The sequence below is a fragment of the Vombatus ursinus genome, unplaced genomic scaffold (genome assembly GCF_900497805.2).
Source record: "Vombatus ursinus unplaced genomic scaffold, bare-nosed wombat genome assembly UNPS02010193.1, whole genome shotgun sequence".
NCBI lineage: Eukaryota > Metazoa > Chordata > Mammalia > Diprotodontia > Vombatidae > Vombatus > Vombatus ursinus.
In genome coordinates, this window is record NW_020949971.1 from 5,545,095 (window position 1) to 5,566,075 (window position 20,981).

General features: G+C 44.1%; 1 protein-coding gene across 2 annotated transcripts in view; it reads right to left on the minus strand.

Moving 5' to 3' along the window:
• PRSS12 (serine protease 12) overlaps window positions 1-20,981 on the minus strand; it is a 75,621-nt gene that overhangs the window by 20,268 nt on the left and 34,372 nt on the right. For both annotated transcript variants that reach the window (XM_027853759.1, XM_027853758.1), the window contains exons 6-9: window positions 12,806-12,947; window positions 9,689-9,885; window positions 5,738-5,879; window positions 1,437-1,642 (exon numbers count right to left, since the gene is read on the minus strand). In XM_027853759.1, the coding sequence (XP_027709560.1) occupies window positions 1,437-1,642; window positions 5,738-5,879; window positions 9,689-9,885; window positions 12,806-12,947 (687 nt within the window). The remainder of the gene's footprint in view (window positions 1-1,436; window positions 1,643-5,737; window positions 5,880-9,688; window positions 9,886-12,805; window positions 12,948-20,981) is intronic.

The window sequence follows — 20,981 nt, forward strand, 5'->3', positions numbered from 1 at the left end:
GTTTATTTTATGACAGAGGTGATGGAAGGGTAAAGGATACGTCAAGAGTCAAGCCAGAAATAATTCATTCTTAGAGGAAGTCATTCATTTTGTTAAAGAATTTGTGCCATCAAAATGAAAAAACATGAAGGACACCAAGAATGCAGAAAGACTTGTGAAGGAATGCAAAAAGAGGCCAGCAGAAGGAGAGCAGCCTGCAAACAAAGATAACCAGATACCAAGAGAGACCCAAATGGCTACAGCCTTGACCCAGAGTTCTCACTGCTAGGTATATAACGGGGAAGCTGATGATGAAAAAGAAAGGCCCTAAAGACACCAGAATATTGGAGCGGCCCTTTTTGTGACAGCATAGAACTGGAAACAAAGTAGATGCCCATCGGCTGGGGAACGGTGAAACAAAATGTGGTCAGCAATGGAATGGAGTATTACCGTGCTCCCAAGAAGTGATGAAGATGATGAAGATAAAGATTCATATGAACTGACGCGAAGGGCAACTAGGCGATGCAGTGGCTAGAGCGCTGAGCCTGGAGTCAGGAAGATCTGAGTTCAAATCTGACCTCAGACACTTACTAGCTGTGTGACCCTGGTCAAGTCACTTAACTCTGTTTGCCTCAGTTTCCTCATCTGTCAAATGAGCTGGAGAAGGAAATGGCAAGCCACTCCAGGATCTCTGCCAAGAAAACCCCAAATGGAGTCATGAAGAGTTGGGCACGACTGAAATGACTAAACAATCAGAACAACAAAACCAGAATCAGGAGGGCGATACGCATAATGCCTACAACGATATAAATGGAAAAAGCAACAGCAATGAGAAAATCAAACCTACACGACCAGCTGACCTCTTTTTGCCAATAATAACTGTAATAATTAGCATTTATATAGCACTTAAAGGTTTGCAAAGTGCTTCACAGATATTATCTAATTTGATCATCACAACAACCCTGGGAAGTGAGTGCTATTATTATCCCCATTTTTACAGATGAAGAAACTGAGGCGGTCAGAGGTTAAGTGACTTTTCCATGGTCACACAGCCAGTAAATGTCTGGGGTAGGATCTGAACTCAGGTCTTCTTGACTCCAGGCCCAGCGCTCTCTACTGCACTGCCTTTACAGCAGTGGCGTCCAACCTAAATAGATCCCTGTGAGTCACATATTTGACTTAGAAAACCACAAATTGTCATTATTTATGTTGGATTGCATTTTTATTTATTTCGTTAAACGTTCCCAAAGCTATTTTAATGTGGTCTGGCTCCCCTCGCCTCTGCTTTACTCCACTGAGGAGGTTAACATTTTGCCACAAATGGCCCATTTCTCTTCCTGCCGCCCTTTACTTACGGACATGCGCGATGGTCAGACCTGCCTCTGATGCGCATCGGCTGCCCAAGCGCCCCCAGTCCTGCCCCCAGCCTCCCCCATGACTCGGGAAAGGACGCTCACCCTTGTTACTGGGCCCTGATGCTTTTTTGATAAAATAGTCGCAGATCACTCCGGCGTCCTCGCTATGGCGACAGTTATGCCTCCCGATGTCTTGTTTGATGCAGTCGGCGAGGTTTCGCTCAGTCCCGGTGCACTTCACGTTGTCCGCGTGGATCGGCCCTTTCCCTTCGCCAAAATAAGCCATGGTTCTGGCTCTGGCAGGACCCCTGCAAACACAGCAGCATCACCACGGTGGGCTCTTCTGGATTCTCGAAGGGACGCGCATCCTTCCCTAATACATCAACCACGCATCTAGAACCAGCCCTCATTTGTAAGTTACTTTCCTTTCACAATTCATCACTTCTCTATCATCTTCTGAATTAGCCTTCTTCATGATTTCAGCCAGTGCAGACACCTGCTAAAATAATCGGTTTTTCTAGAAGATTCCTGATTCCAGTTTTAAGCCCGTCCTCTCATACACAGTGGCTATGGGGCCCTGGACAAATCACCCAACTCTCTATGTCTATTTGATAGAAATGAGCGGCTCATCTGCATTCAGGTAGAAACTTTCCACACAGGGAATTCCCTACAAAAAATGAGATCGATCTCACACACACACACACACACACACACACACACACACACTAAATAAATAAAAATTTAAAAATAAATTTAAAAAAATTTTTAAATGAGATCACAAGTCCAGGTTAAACCCAAACAAAATTCTATTGAAAAACTTACCATTAGGTAAATAAGAGAGGGAATGGTAACAATTTACTTATCTAATTAGTTTGAATAGAGCAGGCTGCCTAATGATGACTATTGTTGTCCAAAGCCAGAGGGGTACAACCCTGATGACCCTTTTCTTGTATTCGCCTACAAGTTACTTTTTTGCCAAAAAAAAGTCAAAACTTAAATAGATGTAAATATTTACATAAAATTTCAAAATCTCGAGTGAAAGGGACTCCAGTGGAGAAGGGGATATCCATTGGGGGCATCTAAAATGAAGCCCTCTCAACCTTTCCTTTAGTTGTCAGCATTAGGTAACAAACATTTATTGAGCACCTACTATGTGCTACGCACCATGCTAAGCACTGGGGATACAAATATAAAAAAAAAGAAAGATAGCCCCTGTCCTGAAAGAGCTTACAATCTAATGGAGGAAGACAAAAAAAGGAAGCTGAAAAGAGGAAGCGGGGGAGGTACCTGGTGCAGGGACATAAAGGAAAAGTTCCAAGGAGTCTAAAAGATTAATTTCCTCATCTGTAAAATGAGGATAATAATAGTACCTACCTCTCAGAATTGTTATAAGGGTCAAATGAGATATTTAGAAAGTGCGTAGCAGAGTGCCTGGCGCCTAGTAAGCACTATATAAACATTCATTATTATTATTATTATTATTATTCTTGTTGTTACAGCCCCAGGAGTTAGATGCTACTATGATCGTTGCCCAGGGTCACACAGCTAGTAAGTATCTGAGGCCAGATCTGAACTCAGGAAGATGAGCCTTCCTGACTGCAGGCCCAGCGCTGTATCCACTGCACCACTGCGCTGCCCATAGGGACATAGATTTAGAACTAGAAAGTACATTTGGGGTCATCTAGTCCAAATGCCATGTTTTACAGATGGCATCTGTAAATTGAGAGATGAATTGATTTGAAAAAAGTCCTCTGACCCCAGTTCCAAGGACCTTTCCACTGTACAATAAACATACAATGGAATATTCACTACAAGACTTTTTTCTAAAATGGTAAGATGCTTATTTTTCAATTAGCTTAGTCCTAACCCTCTCCTCCAATACTTTACCAACGTGTGGAGGTGGTGCTGGGTTCTCAAAGCCAATGGCAGTCGAGCAAAAGCTCCGGCAGTTCCTGCCAGGGATAAGTTTTACAGCATGGCTCTGCTGGGTCCATGCCCCAGACCTGTCCTTTGCTCCTTGTATGACCCTGGGCAAGTCACCTGACCTCTCTGGGCCTCTGTTTCCTCATCTGCAAATGAAGGATTTTAGAATTGATGGTCACTAAGATTCCTTCCAACTCCAGTCTACGACAATATGTTTTCAAGAAACCCCAGAGGAAATAAATTTCTATATTGGACTTGTATCATGTTGATACTGGAAAGTCTCTTGGGTTCTCCTTGTGGGCAAGACCAAGACCTATGCGGTAATATACAGAATATTCCAAAAATCTGGTAAGCTTGACTGCACTAAGACTTTCGGGACACCCTGCATATGTGTAAAGTACTTTGCAAACATTTGTGCACTCTATTCATGTTTGCTATCATTATTATGTAGCCCAGAGCTGCCTTGGAGATGCCACCCAACAGCCATTGGCCTGTGACATGTTGAAAGTGGGACTGCTGGGGAGAGTTTTTGTAGAGAATTCTGGGAGAAAGATGCAGGAAAGGAAAGAAGAGAGTAAGGAAGCAGGTATGTGAACTTCCTGTGGCAATCCTCCCTCTGGGTGACATGTGGGAAGATGCTCAGACCCCAGGCATTCTAAGCCCCCTGGCTCCTTCCTCGAAGAGATGCCACCATGAGTAGGCCACTGTATTTGTTGTTTTGAGAGGAACAATGATCAGTTAGCCAACCTGAACATCCTCAGAGACATTGCCCTTCTCCTGCACCTCCAAGTTGGAGAAAAACATTAACTGAGCAACTTCTGTGAGGCTCCTCTCCCTCTGCCCATGAAGGAGAAGGAACCTAAACTGAAAATCAATTTCTGCTTCTTCAGGAGCACCAGGCCCTGGCCACTATATCCAGTGAACTTCCTTCTTCTGTCCTATTGTTCTCTGCTCCATTATTGTATATCTCTTCCCATGTTCATAAAATAGTAGCCCTTCCCCACAAAAATGGCTCTGCTGATGAGCTGTGTGTCTGTCTTTCTAGGAGAAGCCTACCCAAAAACGGGGAGACTCACCAGAAGGGCCAAGTGGTGAATTTTTTTTTGACACTTCAACTCTTAAAGATTATCTGCAAAGGCAGAAAAGGAAAGGACCACACTCTGAGTCAGTGGTGGCAATACTCACACAATGAAATCACAGATCCTTAAAGACCTGAAATACTCATTAAAACTGTTTAGAAAATAATACAAACCTGTAAAAAAAAAAAACCTCTCTCCCTTGATTTGAGACTATATATAGAAATCAAAGCTCAGTAGGTAAACATTCATAAAATATTTTTTGAAAAGAAAAAAACTTGTTTAAAGGATAAAATGTCCAGAATAAACCTCTTCAGACCCCCTTTCTCTCCCCTCAACACATTTTTTTCTTGGTGATCTATCCATAATTTTCCACTTAAGTAGCCTAAGAAAGTATCTTTGAGGTACAATTTAACTTCTGCCCATGGAGATGACATTATGCAGGTCACGTCATGAAACAAAGAAGATTCTAAGTAATACATCCGGAAGAAGAAATCAGAAGGTAAAACTACAGATAAAAGCCCTTTGATTTAGGGTAATCATCAAACATTCAAACAACAGGAAAACTTAAAAGCCCCACTCAACCTGACAGCAAGACAAAACACTATCTTTTATCAGACCTTGAGGTCAGAAGTGAAATTCTCACAAGATGGGTTTTGGTGATGCCTTTTTCTGGGCTGAGCAAATATGTTAGTGTAATTGTCAGGAGGATTAGGCAAATGCCTTTTTTCTCTTTGTCTTCTGCTTTGGTAATATTTAATTTAAAATTTTTGCATTGATATCATTAAGGGTACTGGTCTATAGTTTTCTTTCTCTGCTCTGACCCTCCCTGGTTTAGGGATCAAGACCATATTTGTGTAACAGAAGGAATTTGGTAGGATTCCATCTTTTCCTATTTTTGTAAACAGCTTATGTACTATTGGAATCAATCATTCATTGAATGTTTGAGTATAAATCTACTTGGTTGTGGGTAGTTGTCTTTTGTTTCGCCCAAGCAGGGCAGATCAGGAAGGTGGGCACTGTATTGCAAGAAGCATATAGACCAGCTAAAAGCATGTCCAGAGGAGGGTGACCAGGATGATGAGAGGAGTGGAGACCACACCATATGAGGATCAGTTAAAAGAAGGAGGGAGCTTTAGACTGGACATGGCAGCTGTCTTCAAGCATTTGAAGGGTGATTATGTGGAAAGGGATTAGTCTTGTTTTATTTGGCCTTAGAGGCCAGAATTAGGAACAGCAGATGGAAATTGTAGAGGCAGATCTCAGCTTGACGGAGAGTTTGTCCCGACGATCATCAGAGCTGCCCAAAGTGTAATGAGCCGCCTTGGGAAGTAGTGAGAAAGTGGACCTTAGCTGTAGACAGAAAAGTGAGGACATGTGAACATTCACAAAGGGATCGCTTACTTGTAGCCGAGCTGCCGACAAACCACAGCCGCGTCTTTATCGGTCCATCCATCATCACAGATTGTTCCCCACTGCCCGTTGAAAAAGATCTCCACTCGTCCTTCTTTCTTGTTCTCTCCATCCATCAGCCTGATAGGGAGACCTGAAATAAGCCCCAGACGAATGAGGGCCAAAATTGGAACGCCTACAGAAGAGGCTACACTGTGTCAAGCACTCTTAAAACTAAATTGCTATAGTCTTACCCCGGCAACATTTTCTTGGGGGGGGGGGGAGAGGTGATCATATCCCACAGTCAAGTCAACAAATGTCTACTAAGCCCCTACTGTATGCAGAGCATTGTGTGCACAAAAGCGTATAGTAGCTATTCCCCAAACTTGAAACATCCTCCTTGGGACTTTGTGCTTCTCGGGGGTGGCATGCCATTCTTCCTCATCCCCAGAGCCCTAAGGCTCAGCTCCTCCCTGGAGCTTCCCCAGTCCTCTGTCACTAATGTTTACTCTCTCCCCCAACATCCTTGGATGCTGTAATCTGTGCGCATGCAGTCTCCCACAATGGGATAGCAAGTTCCTTGTGCGCAGGGACAATTTCACTTTTGTCTTTGTATCTCCAGCATCGTGCACAGGGCCTTGTACAAAAGAGGTGATTAGTAAATGCGTGCTGAATTGAATTTAGGTAGGGAATATAATTATTATACCCATCATCACCCCAACCCCTTGTGGGAAAATCCTCTAACAATTCTTTTTCCTCATATGCATGGGCACGGTCACATATGTATTGGGAAAATAAATATTCCAAACTAACACTTCCTGAAATTTTGTAACTATTTGCAGGCGGCGAGACAAGAAATGCATCCTCACAGATAAAACAAATGTAGCTGAAATTCATTCTTAGATCATCATATTTTGCCCTTTAGGGCTTTTATCTGGTACTAATCCCTCCTTGATGAGGAAAAAATATGCACAAGGAATCATAACATCTTGATATGTCAGGTGCCTGTTTTTGTATCCATTTGGCATTATTTCTGGAAAAATATCCCCAATCTGACTCCCACCTACCTGCCTTGGCTTATCTTAAGATGCCCAGGGTCACACAACTAGTAAGTATCTGAGTCCACATTTGAACTCAGGTCTTCCTGACTCCAGGCCCAGTGCTCTATTCACTCCACCATTTAGTTGCCGCTTATATATGAAAATCTATACTCTGGTAAATCTGAAAGGCTGAAATGTGTGTCTAAGGATGCTTCATGCCTTTTGGCTTTAATATATGAGGGGCTTACATTAGGGAAGACAAAGTAAAGACATTTTCAGTTCCGTTATTTGAAAATACGGTACAGGTAATCTCAGGACCTCATTGCTTCTCACCTGTTCCACTTTAAATGCTGGTTTTCTGAGCCTCTCTGCTCTGTCCCTTCGCCCTACTCCACCTTCCACACTGCTGCCAATGCAACCTTACCAAGGCACAGCCCTCACCACACCCTTCTCTTATGCAAAAACTTGACTCTTCCTTGTTCCCTTCAGGACAAAAGAGAAACTGCCCCTCCGATCTTTAGGCTCCTCCATAATCTGATTCCAACCCACCTTTCACCAATCAGTCAGTTTTGTTCAGAGTTGGGTTGCAGTACACCCAGAGAGCTTGCAGCTCCCCTGGCAGCTACTGGGGACATGTGTAGCTCAACATTGCGGGGGTTAGTGCTTTGGGATGGCACGGAGAACTCTGGATGGTCCCTTGGCTTCTCCCAGCCCAGCAAACGACAGATACAGGTGGTGGTGGGGAAGGCTGCTGCCCCAAAGCTGCACCAGAGAAGCTGGCTTTGAACCAAGAATGGCCCACTCAGAAGGCTTCAAAAGGAGTCTCTGTGTCTCTCTCTAGCTCTCTAGTCCTTCTCTCCAATTTCTTTCTGTTTCTCTCCAGTTTCTGTCTCTCCAGTCTCTCCCCCTTCCATAATCTATATCTCTCCAATCTCCCCTTATCTATAGATTCCTTCCCTGCTGCCTACAAACATGACCAGGTCTCTTCTATCTTAAAAAAAAAAAATCAATTGATCCTACTTTTCCTCAAGATACTGTGTAGCATACTTCCCCTGGACTACTTCCGTAGCCCTGCCTTGTGTGGCCAGGTTGGGCCTTCCAAGAGGACGGCTGGCTGCTTCTCCCCTCAGGGACCCAGGGAAAACCTTCAGGAGCAGGGCAGTTTTGAGTACAATCACTCACAAGCCCCAATATGATGTGCTCCCCAATACCAGTTAAGTGGTTAACATCCTCCCAATTCCAATCAGTCAGCTGACATCTGTTAGCTTTTACAAAGGGAGATTTGCCGAGCAGTCATAGTTAGAACAGTTGGTACCCAACGACCCTCAAACCAGGGCCTTGTACTCTTCCACAAGTGCATGAGAATCCAGGGGAAAGTGGGCTGTGCTTAGACTAATCAAACTCCCAGTTTTGGATAATTTGATACCTTTCTCCCCCTTCGTGGAGTCTTCATAAAGCTCCCCACAGTGTAGTTTTCTGGTGGGCCCCTGCAGAGTCTACGGCTGTATTTCTCTCCTCCCTGGAAGGGGCTCACTCACAGACACTGCCCGCAGACTCTGTCCTGGGCCCTCCTCTCTTTCTCTACGTCCTCTCTCTCGGTGTCAGCGTCAGCTTCCATGGGATTGATTATCACCCCGATGCAGACGACGTGCCTGTCTCTACCTCCAGCCCTGGCACTCTTCTGAGCTGCAGTCTGGCAGCACCAGCTGCCCATCGCCCATTCTGAACACCGGACGTCCCATCATCACTTCCGATACTACAGTGTGCCCCAAGCCCGCTTCTATTCCAGATCTCCCTACGTCAGCGCACGGCCACACTCCCGTCACCAGGTTCACAGCGTCAAGACTGAACCTCAGCTTCTCACTCCACACCAGCCAGACGCTTGCTCCACAGTATCTCAAACAGTTTTCAAGCCACCTTCTTTCTATGGGAAGCTTTTCTTGATCTTATCGACATGTCGTGCCTTCCCCTCCCCCCAAAATGATGATTTATTTTGTAACAATGTTGTCTGTGCTGGTAAATGTACCTGTTTTCTCCCTTAATATCTCCTTTGAGGTCAACGACCATCTCCCTTTTCTCTTTGTACCCCCAGCTCTTAGTAGAGACCTGACACCTTGTAACTGGGCCTTATTAAATGCTATTGATTGATGAATTGAGACTGCAAAAGCTTCATCCTGGGGCTGTGTCTTGACTCTCATGGAACCTTTTGTCCTGAGGTCCGAGATCTCTGTCCTGCTGCAATGGAATTTGTCTTTTAAAAAACAAATTGCTGACTGAACAAATTAAGGTATACGAATGTGATGGAATATTACTGTGCTGTAAGAAGTGATGAAGGGGATGGTTTCAGTGAAAACTTGGAAGACTTGTATAAACTGATGCAGAGGGAAGTCAACAGAACCAGGAGAATAATTTAGACTATAATAACACCAAAAATGAGCAATTTTGAAAGACTTAAGAACTCTGACCAATGCAGACACCAGTCATGATTCCAGGGGGATGATGATGAAGAATGTCACCCATCTGCTGACGGAGGTGATGGACTAATGTGCAGAATGAGACACATTCTTAGATATGGGCAATAAGGGAATATATTTTGATTGATTATGTACTCTTGTTACAAGGTTTTTTTTTTCTTTTTTTGTTTAATTTGGGGTAGGGAGAGAAAATAAATGCTTATTATTTAGAAAAGGATAAACTTAAGTTTTTAAAAAGTGAATTGCTATGATTCTCCTTAGTGGGGCTTAGCGCTAGTGTTGGGATTTACAATCCCTACTCTTCTGGACAGAAACAATTATTTAATCCTTAACATGAGCCATGGTAGTTGGTAATGGGATTATGCTGGAAGTAAGAAATCAGGCTAGGAACTCATTGCGGTCCAAGGCAAAGGGAACCCGGATGGTCAGAGGGAAGGGAGCTAACATACCCAGAAAGAATCTGTTCATATCGTTGTCTGGATGGCAAGTAATGTGAATGTCCTCTTGGTGACTACAGTCATGCTCTCCCCACTTTCCTCTGGAGCACTGAAGGAAAGCTGTCTCCTTTCCTGAACAACTGACATCATCCAACCAGATGGGCCCCCGGCTTTCTTCAAAATGGCGACTAGAGGCCTGTTTGCCATACCTGTGATAAGGAAGTAAGACTGTTTTTTATAACTGCTGCCTCTTGTGAACCCCAAACATTAATGAGCATTAATTAAATTTCATGTTACTCAGCTGGGTTAAATATTCATCTTCTTCCTCTTCCAATCAGGAAACAGAAACCTAAGAAGAAGGAACTCCCCAGAGTATCTATCATATGGTCTTATATTAACAATTTGTCATTATTTGGGGGGTAGATAATGCACTTTATAGATTATGAAAAGTCCCCTTTTTCCTTTCTCAAGTTTCCGTTCTCAAGTATCTAGATCCCAATCTTGCTGCTTCTGCCAGAAAAACACAAAGGAATAAGAGATAAACCTCAAATTAGGCTATAAATATTGATTCAGCATGCTGGCAGATTCCTCCCCTGCTGCAACTACAGCTATTGAATGAGATAAGAGCCAGTAAAAATATTAAATGAGATTAAAAAGTAAGAGAGCCTGCAAAATGCCTTGCAAACCTTTAAGAACTATGCAAATGCAAGCTATTGCTAGTAATATTATTATCATTGCAGTTTCTTCAGATTATTCTGCAATGTGTCTAGACTGCTCCATATGGACCAGAGCAACTACTTCCCACCTCCCTACCTCACACAGTCGTGGCAGTTGCAAAGGGAATAATGTTATGTGGAGGTGACTATCATTTCTCATGGGAACAACAAATAGGCATTTTAATTAAGGCTAAACATTGCTCTCCATCTTCTAATGGGAAAAATCCATGTTTGGAGTAATCCACTCCCATGCTCCTCTCTGGTCCCTGAATTATTAACAGTGAGCTAGATAATTCCCACTGGGGATGGCTGAGCCCTCTTCCTCTTCATGGTCACTCTAGATACCTTTTTTCCATTTGACACACGATGTTGATTCTCAAATGTCCATATACTCCCCTCAACATTAAAAAGAAAAATCAACACTGTTAAGGATTTTGGCCTCTTGGTCTGAACTGGAAAAAGTCATCCGCCTCTCATGAAATCTCTGATAAGGAAAAAGGCATGTGACTCAAGGGAGTGAGCACAGCTGTTGCTGACCAGCCTTCCAAGATGGTCCCATTCCAGACAGTGGGATGAGTGGGAAATGAGGAAGTCCTACTGACTTTATAACAAAGAAAATAACAACTGCTGTTCCTGTGGTGCTCTATCGTTTCTAAGGCATTTACAGATATTTTTATCTGAATCCCACAAAGATCATGTGAAATAACTGCTCAGGGCATTATGATCCCCATTTTACAGATGAGAAAACAGAGCAAGAGATGTGAAATGACCTTGCCATGGTCATACAGCTAGATGGTATCTGAGGCAGGATTCAAACCTCTTTCCAAGTCCAGTCCATAAAGATTGAATGTTGTTATTCGTCCTTCTTTCTCAGAGAGGACCAATGACTTCACGAGGGTGATGTTAGCTTGTGGGTGGATTGGGTTTAAGCAAGGCAGAGCTGTGCAAAGTCATCAGCCTCACTCCTCCCGAGTCAGCGGAGTCCAGTGACAAGACAAGAGTCGAGACGACTAGTGATGGCCTTAGACACAAGGTAATTTGAGAGGGAGAGGACAAGCAGTGGAGGGCTCAGGAAAGGCTTCACGTGGAAGGTAAAGATGTGGGTCTGATTACCACGTAGCTGCTATCTAAGCCCAGGGAACGCTGTGTTCATTGCTCCGATTGTACCAGGGAGGTGGCTTCAGTTTGTAGTGACAATGTCTATTCTCTGCCTGAATGACAGTGGATTTGTACAACTTTTCACTGTTTTACTTTAAAGGAACCAGAAAGACATCTTTATGAGTTCAAATCCGGCCTCAGACACTTACTAGCAGTATGACCCTGATCATGTCATTTCACTCTGTTTGCCTCAGTTTCCTCATCTATATAATGAGCTGGAGAAGGAAATGGCAAACCACTCCGGGCTCTTGGCCAAGAAAACCCCAAATGGAGTGACCGAGAGTCAAACACGACTGATAAATGACTTAACAAGCCACTGCTTCAAGTACAATTATTGAGATAACATTTTAAATGATTGTCTTTGAAAAAATTATTATCTTTATCTTATTTATCTTTCAAGCATGAGGCAGGGAGATAGAGAAAAGCAAGAGACAAGACCCATTCAACTCTTAGCCCACAGCCACCATTCAGGAATTTGGCATGTGTGAGCCATGAAGCATTTCCCACAGAAGCGTGACTGATGGCTTTCAGACTTCCAGACTGGGAAGCTAAGGGGGACGTCTGGAGGTCACGGCCATGACTAGGAGGACTGTTGTCCTGAACCAAAAGTGACCCTCATCATCCAATTCTGAGGCCGAGGATAACGTCATAGCTACGTGGTGAACTCTGCCCTCTTCTCTAGCTCTGGCCCGTGACGTCAGGACCGCCCTGGTGGTCAAGAACCAGCCACAGGAGATGGTCTTCTAGAATAAACTCTGCTAGTCACGCCAGCTCTCCCAGAAGTGACCCGAAAAGCCAGGCAGGGGCGTCAATGTGGCCGGCAGCTTGGGCAATTATGGAAGTCTTCTTATGATCAATGCGGGGAAAGAGAGAACGAGAGAGAGAGGAAAAGTCCTCCTTGTGGATATGCTGGTTCTCCTGCTCTTCTTTTTCTCCGCGTCCTGGACTTGGAGATGGGAGGCCCCTCCTTACAGATCAGTCGGTCCAATAGCCTTATTTATATGGAGGAAGAACCTGAGGCCCCGGGACAGAAGTGACCTGCCCAAGATTACCCAGGTGGGAAGGAGCAGGGGGACTTAGGCTCTGAACCCAGAGCTCTTCCTCCAAAACAGTGCTCTGGTGGGGGGTCCGCATGTTTTCTTACTACCAAAGAAATGACCTAGAGTGGACATGACGCAATGAAAGGTTGGGAGTTTCAGCAGCTAGTACAGGAAGATCACCAGGAGTTCTGCTGTACGGTAAGAAGGACTCTTACTTAAATCCCAGCTGCCGACAAGCCACCAGGGTGTTCTTCTCTGTCCACCCGTCATCACAGATGGTTCCCCACCGGCCACGGTAATGTACTTCCAACCGTCCCTCGTGACTGCCCTTCCCGCCTGCTAGTCTCAGGGCCCCATCTGTGGAAAGAAGCAAGAATCAGTCCTCACCCAGAAAGGCCAAACAGGCCTTTTGATTTCACCAAAAGGGTCTTAAGGAATTTCTCTTATTCACATGCTACCCTGGCCTAGGGTGAAAAGCTCGATAACAAGATGGATGCCCAGACCTGCCACTGTGGCACGTTCTCATCAATTCTGCATGTCTACTTGGTTGGCCCCAATTTCCCTCCTTACACCCATTCTAACAGTTAAAACCCTCTTTCCTATTTGTTTATCTCCTGAATATCAAAGAACACAGATGGCCCCAAGACAACTATGCATCTCCTCCTCCTAGGGATAAACTGGATCTGGTGGGAAATCTGCACCTTCCTTGCTCTGGCCTCATCCATCCGGGCCCACAGACACAGGCTATTTGGACTCCAAAGGATAAGGCCACAGGAGCTTAGTAACAACTCAAGGTCTCAAATGAAAAAAGATAAGAAATGGTTATTCCAAGGGGAAGGACAGACACAACAAAGAGTTGTGTTGTATAAAGAAGGATTTCAAAGTAGTCACAATAAATTCCTCAGGAGCCTCAGGCATCTCTTTGTGTCTTAGATCCCCAAATGACATCCAAGTGAGGTCTTTGTTGTTTGGTAAATAAATCCTGGGCCAGGAGCAACGACACTGTCCATTCTCTTTGATCCTGTGATCTCACTATTATACATACATACATACATACACACACACACACACACATATGTACACACACACACACACACACACACACCCCAAGGAGGTCAGAGATAAAAACAAAGGCTCAATATTAAACAAAATATCCCTAGCAACACTCTGTAGTAACAAAGAAATGAAAAAAAATATGTTGTTCATCAGCTTGGAAATGGCTAAAAAAAATAATATATGAATGCAATTGGATATAACTATGCAGCAAAAATAATCAATGAAGGGGCAGCTAGGTGGCACAGTGGATAGAGCTCTGGCTTTGGAGTCAGGAGGACCTGAGTTCAAATCTGGCCTCAGACATCTGACACTTACTAGCTATGTGATCCTGGGCAAGTCACTTAACCCCAACCGCTTCACCAAAAAGCAAAAAACAAAAACAAAAACAAAAAAAATCAAACAAAAAAATCAATGAGCAATTCAGAGAAATATGGGAAAATCCATATGAAACAATGCAAAGTAAAATTACCAGAGCCAGAAGAATATATCAAATGAGTCTGACAATTTAAGTGAAAAAGACTGATCTTTCAACAACTACAAAAGCCAGGCACTGGAGATCCAAGGACCAAAATGAAGGCTTCGCAGTCTCTCAGAAGAACGTGCTGCACAAATTCTGCCCAAACAGAAAGAACCCTCAATGGCACTTGTAATAATCTTGGGCAGAAGAAACACTTTGTAAGGAATGACTAAAACTCTAACAACATTCTAGGGTAAACTCCTTTCAATTCAACAAATAGTAATTAAGCATACAAAAGACACTATGCTACCTAGGCAATCCGGTATCCTTCATACTTTGGTCTATCTGTGATCTCATCAATGCTGGTAATCCCTCCAGGGATGCAGACTGTTGCCCATCCATGTTCTCACATTTTGAGCACTTCCATATACTGGAAGGTTGGATGTGTGTATGTGTGGGGGGTGTCCATTGGGCATTCTTGGATTTCTCTACATCACAAACCCATCTCCTCTTCCAATCTTACATCTCCTTTAAACATTCTTGGTTGGCAATGTATCATAGCTCCCCCAAGCCCACCATGTGTTTCTGTCATCTTTTGGGCGAGACTAAATTTTAAACCTTTAGACCTTACGTACCCCACAACTTGTAGTCACCGGATATGTGAAGACACAATGAGAATATTTCAGGCCCTCAAGGGGGGATTCTTCTGGTGGGATACAATGTGTACAAGCATAAATATAGTTCAAAGATAACCATTAGGTGGCACTGGCAAGCAAGGAAGGCCAGGCTATCAAACACCCTGAGCCTGGGCCCAGGTCTAAAGGCCATGGGAACTCACTTCCCCTCTGGTGTGGTGAAACTCACTGCACACGGCCTTTCAGGGGGAAAGAAGAAAAATAGCTGCCTGGGTCCACACTTTCCTACCTCCTTGCTCAGATCTACCAGAGGCACCATTACAAGGATTTTCCTTCTTCTCCTCAACAATCATTAAAAACTAAGTAATAAGTTCTCATCTCTATTAAATATGTAGCTCCAAACCCACAGCTAGTTTTCATGGGCAGAATCCAAATCTGGTTTACACAACCCCAATAATTTAGATCTCTTTCTCTTCCCGGGTTGTCCCTCCTTCTTTCCAGTTTCTCAGGATAGCGCACTTGCTAGCTATTTCCTTTTTAAAAAAAGGTTTTTATTGATGTCTTCTGTGGGGTTTTTTATATCGGTATAGTTTTCCACAGTATCCTTCTCCCTCACCCTCCCAGAACCATACCATATAACATAATATTTTTTTAAAGACCAAAAAACAAGAGGGAAAAAAATCAACATTACCTATCAATACTTTGAAAAAGTCCAAAAATGTGCACTATGCAAACCTATGGACCTCTCAGCTCTATGAGGGGTGGACTGTCTGCTTTTCATTCAATTTCAAACACATAACAAGCAAACCAAACTATCACTTAAAGAAATGAAAGTCAACATGCTCATTCTGCAGGTAGAATGAGTGACAAGTGATATGAGAATTTTAGAACCAGTAGCTGGATAATCCTAACACCTAGAAACTGTTTGGGGACTATGGGAAAATTGTATATTGCCGACTTGCTGGTTGGACTTTCTCTTCCCTTTCTCCATCCTTTGTCCTTTTGGGATAGAGAAAAGTAGGAAATAGATGAAGGAAGATAAGAATAGAGTGAATCTCTTTTCCCAGAAAAGTGCAAGGGTAACCCCAGCTAGTACAGTGTGAGCATGGCATGGATGTGAGACCTAGAATCTGACCCCGCCCCACTCTCTAGGCTGGTTGGCTCAGCTATCCTGTACTCACAGTGACAAATTGGGGGTTTGCGGTGGGGGGGGGGGGTGGCCACACCACTACAACTCAACCTTAGGGCTTCAGTGGTAACTCTAGTGTTAAGGAACTATGTATTTTTTACTGGCAATTGTGGCTTTTGAGCCCCCACAGGAATGCTTTCCATTTAACAAATCATCTGAGATGACAACACTAATTCCAAACATTTACTGAACTAAATTTACAAAACCAGAATAGTCAAAGCATTCCACCAACAAACTTGGGGGAAAACTCTTCCACCAATGTACACAGTTTCCATAGGGGAAAGTACATACAAACTTAGAAAATCCCAGCACACAGGGACATGAGTAGGGACCACACTGCTCTGGACAGCTTGAGCCTTGGTGTCTGATGGGCAGGGGCACTCCTTTGCGGAGCCTCTCTGCCCTACTCTGCTCTGCTCTGCTGGCTGCCCCAGGACACTCCCCTTTGGCCCTGCCGAGCCAGGACTAGATTCAGTGTAGCAGAACTCTTAGCTAGAAGACTAGCACTCTTCCAGGTCTACTCTCTTGGTTGGATTCTGAACGGTTTTCTCTTCTCAGGCATCATAGAAAAAGGCAAAGGTAGCTCCTTGTCCAATCAGCTCTGCCCAGCAGCAAAGCTTCTCCTCCCATCAGGTTTCCCAAGTAGTAGCTGACAGCATAAGATCTTAGGTCATGCTGTGGCCCAGGGCTGAGGACTCTTCTTATACATTCAAAGATCTAGTCTTGACCCTCAAAGGTCTTATCTCAACCAAGGCTACTGCTCTAAAACAGGGTTTCTTGTGTGAAATGACTCATTTCAATGTTATGGTGAGAAACCAAAATCCACTTTTCCATCAGCTCAACCACAACTAGGCAATATACAATTTCTCTACAGTTCCCTAACAGTTCTAAGTACTAGGATTACCCAGCTCCCATCTCTAAAGTTTTCTTATCATTTGTATGTAAATTAGATGCTGGGAAACCATACACTGTGGCCAGCTTTACTCTTTACAGCTTTTTTTAAAGACCAAAAAACAAGAGGGAAAAAAATCAACATTACCTATCAATACTTTGAAAAAGTCCAAAAATGTGCACTATGCAAACCTATGGACCTCTCAGCTCTATGAGGGGTGGACTGTCTGCTTTTCATTCAATTTCAAACACATAACAAGCAAACCAAACTATCACTTAAAGAAATGAAAGTCAACATGCTCATTCTGCAGGTAGACTGAGTGTTGTCTTTTCTCTGTTCACAACGGTTCACTTTCTGCCCTGTTCTATTAATAAAAGCGTTCAGATCAGAAAGAGGCACCACCTTATCCTAGTCTCGCCAAGAGACACTCGTCGCTTCTTGCCTGATTGGTGCCAGAAGTCTCTGGATTATCCCTTGTCTCTCTATCAAAATGTCATCGGTGCTTTGAGACCCTCTGACTGAGTAGGGAAACAAGAGCCCAGGCATGAACCTAGGATATAAAGTTCAATACAAGGGCCACTCATGGCGCTCTTCTCTTTCTTGGCCTCCAGTTGTCCTGTACCATTTTCATCCTATTCTGTCTCCAGAGTTAAAGGGTCATCTCTTCCTTGAGTGTGTGGAGGAAAGATTCTCCCTATTCTCCCTAACCCAGTGAGACTCACAAATGGGCCAGGTCTCTCTCTAGTTCTCAGTTCTCACCGGCACTGGAAAGCATTCTACAAGGAAAATGGTGGTGGAGAGAGTACTGGTGACTGAGGGAAGTATTCAAGTAGAAGGGGACGCCTGAGCTAAGCCTCGAAGGAAGACAGTTATTCTGAGAAGTGGACGTGAGGAGGGAGTGCATTTCCAGGCATGGGACACAGCCTGGCTGGGAGCTCTGAGGCTAGAAATAGCTTGTCCGGGAACAGGGTGGTTTGACTGAAATATAGGTTGAGTGAAGAGGCGTAAGGGGAAATAAGACTGGAAAGTTAGGTTAGGAACAGATTGTGGAGAGCCTTAATTTTAGACCTGAAGGCTTACAGAAACAAAAGAGAGCTGCTGAAGACTTGATCAAGAAAGGAACACTTTAAAGATTACCTGAGAAAGGTTATTTTGGTAGCTGTGTTTAGGGAGAATAGAGTAGAGTAGAGAATAGAGTAGAGAACAGAGTAGAGAAAAATAGGTTCAGAGGCAGGGAGGTCAGTCTGTTGTTGTTCAGTCATTTTTCAGTTGTGCCCAAGCCTTCATGACCCCATTTGGGGTTTTCCTGTCAAAGATACTGGAGTGGTTTGCCATTTTCTTCTCCAGCTCATTTTACAGATGAGAAAACTGAGGCAGACAGGGTGCAGTGACTTGCCCAAGGTCACATAGCTAGTAAGTGTCTGAGGTCAGATTTGAACTCATGAAGATGAGTCTTCCTGATTCCAGGCCCAGCACACTGAGCTACCTAGCTGCCCCAGGGAGGTCAGTTAGAAGGCTGTTATCATAGTTAAGGTAAGAGGAGAGATAGGAAACTGAACTAGGGTAGGGCCTGTGAGGGTAAAGAGCAGGAGATGGAGGTCAGAGAAGATCTGGAGATAGAATCAGCAAAACTTGACAAATGAGTAGCTTGGGGAAGTGAAGGAGAAAGAAGAGATAACTGTAAAGATATGACACTGGATTTCTGGAAGGATAGTCATTCCCACAATCGAAACAGCGAAGTTTGGGACCGCATATGAACATTACCCATGTTCTACTGTATTTTTATATGTTTTGTTTAATGTTGCCCAGTTTCACTGTAACCTCCTCCTGGCCAGACTCGGGAGCATTCTGGGCCACCTGTTTGATGTCTCTGATCCAGCTCATCACTATGAGATCCTTTCCAATGTTGAAATTTTGTGATTCTCCATCTGTAATTTAGCAGTTCAGGGGTCATTGGTCACTTTGGAGAAAGTGGTTTTAGTCCAGTGGTTGGAAGCTAGATGTCGAGGCACTAAGATGGGACTGAGTCTTGAAGGAGTGAAGGCAAGTGTAGATAACTCTTTCCAAGAGTTTGACAGTACAAAGACAGGATGAAGGGGTAGCAGGGTTCAATGAAGATTTTTTTTTTAGGGATGGGGAAGACCTAGACGTGTTTGTAGGCAGGGGGTTAGAGTAGTTGATAAGAAAAGACTGAAGATGAAAGACAGAAAGGGAAATAACTCTGAGGGAAAATGGAGGAGGAGAAGGGAAGAAGTGGAATCGAAGGCTCCAATAGAGAACTGGCAAGAGATGACCACCTTTTCTTTAGAGACAGGAATAAAGGAGGAAATAGAGTGTGAGAGATTCTTTTCTTGAGATGTCAATAGACAATTCTTAATACTAAATGTAGGATGGGAAATGGATAAATCCTCAACTTATTAGAGCAACAGGCACCACTGGACTGTATCAAAGCAAATCTGTCTCCTTCAGGAGCTGAAAGTCAGTGGGTTTTGGAACATTCAACTTACAAACCGTTTCATCAGTCTCTGTAGCGTTGATGATTTGGGCACCGATTGGCCCATCCATGTCCACACTCCCTCATGACACACATGGCACACTTCCAGGCTCTGGCTGCCATTCCCACTTGTCTACCTCTAAGGCTTATAGAGCACTTACCCCAGGAGGCTGTGAGATAGGGAGGGCAGGGATTATTATCTCTGTTTTACAAATGGGGGAGCTGACATCCCTATGCTCGCACAGTTGGTAAGTGTCAAGAGCCAGGCCTCAAACAGGCAACTGGATGGCCCAGTGGATAGAGCACTGGGCCTAGAGTCAGGAAGACCCGAGTTCAAATCTGGCCTCAGACCCTGAGCAAATCACTTGACTTCTGTCTGCCTCAGTTTCCTCATCTGTAAAATGGAGATAATTACAGCCCCTCCCTCCTAGGGTTGTTGTGAGGAACAAGTGAGATAATAATGTAAAGTGCTCAGCCCAGTGCCTGGCACACAGTGGGAGCTTAATAAATGCTTCACACAGGTCTCCTGAGTGCAGGAATCAGGCTCCATCTACTCTACTATCGTCCTCTAGTCTGTGATAATGGCTCTGTCCTTGACAAGCGGAGTGACTGTGGACAAGTCCTCAGTTTTCTCATTTTTAAGCGGGGGCTTGGACTCAATGACCTCTAAGGTCCCTTTGCGCTCTAAGTACTGGCCCTGAGTCAAGATGAGCCATCAACAGCCAGCATTTATTAAGGACACACTATGTGCCTGGCACTGTGTTAGGGACGGACGATAAAAAGAGAAAAGCCAACCCATCCCTGTTCTCAAGAAGCTTATCTATTTTAACAGGGGGTGGGGTGGGGGGCACAGAGCTATGCAGACACAGTATTTACAAAACACATACAAAGCAGAAACAAGGCAACTTTGGGGTGGGAGAGGGGACCAGGAAAGACCACCTGCAGAAGACGGCTCTTGAGCTCAATCTTGAAGGAAATCAGAGGTTCAAGGGGTAGAGATAAAAGAAGGAACGTGTTCCAGGCACGGCAACAATCGGTGCAAAAACATGGAGGTCATGCATGGAATGTTGCATGTGAGGAACCCCAAGGAGGTCACTATGTTTGGCTGAGCCGGAGAGGGTGTGGAGGGAGTATGGAAAAGGAGGAAGAGCTCTACACATCAAACACAGCGGCTTACATTCGCCCCAAGAAGTACCAGGTAGCCACTAGAGTTGACTGATTAGGGGGTGACATAGGCAGACTTGAACTTCAGGGAATCCCTTTGACAGATGTGTGGAAGACGGATGGATACGGAGGAGACGAGAGGTTCTCCCTCATTAGATTGGGGGCTCTTCAAAGGCAGGATTGTTTTTTGCCATTCTTTGTAGCCCCAACACTTGGCACAATACCTGACATACAACAAATGCTTACTGACTGAGTGACTGGAGGTGCAGAGACCAAATAAGAGGTAACTGCAATAGGTCAGGTAAGAGGTGATGAGGACCTGAATTATAGTGCTGACTGTGTGAGTTGGGAAAAGGAGACTAATAATAATAATAATAATCATAAGTGACTGGCATTTATGATCAGCAAAGCACTTTAGAAACATCTCATTTTATCCCCACAATAATTTTGTGAGATAGGTGCTATTATTATCCCCATTTTCCAGAGGAGGAAACTGAGGCTAAG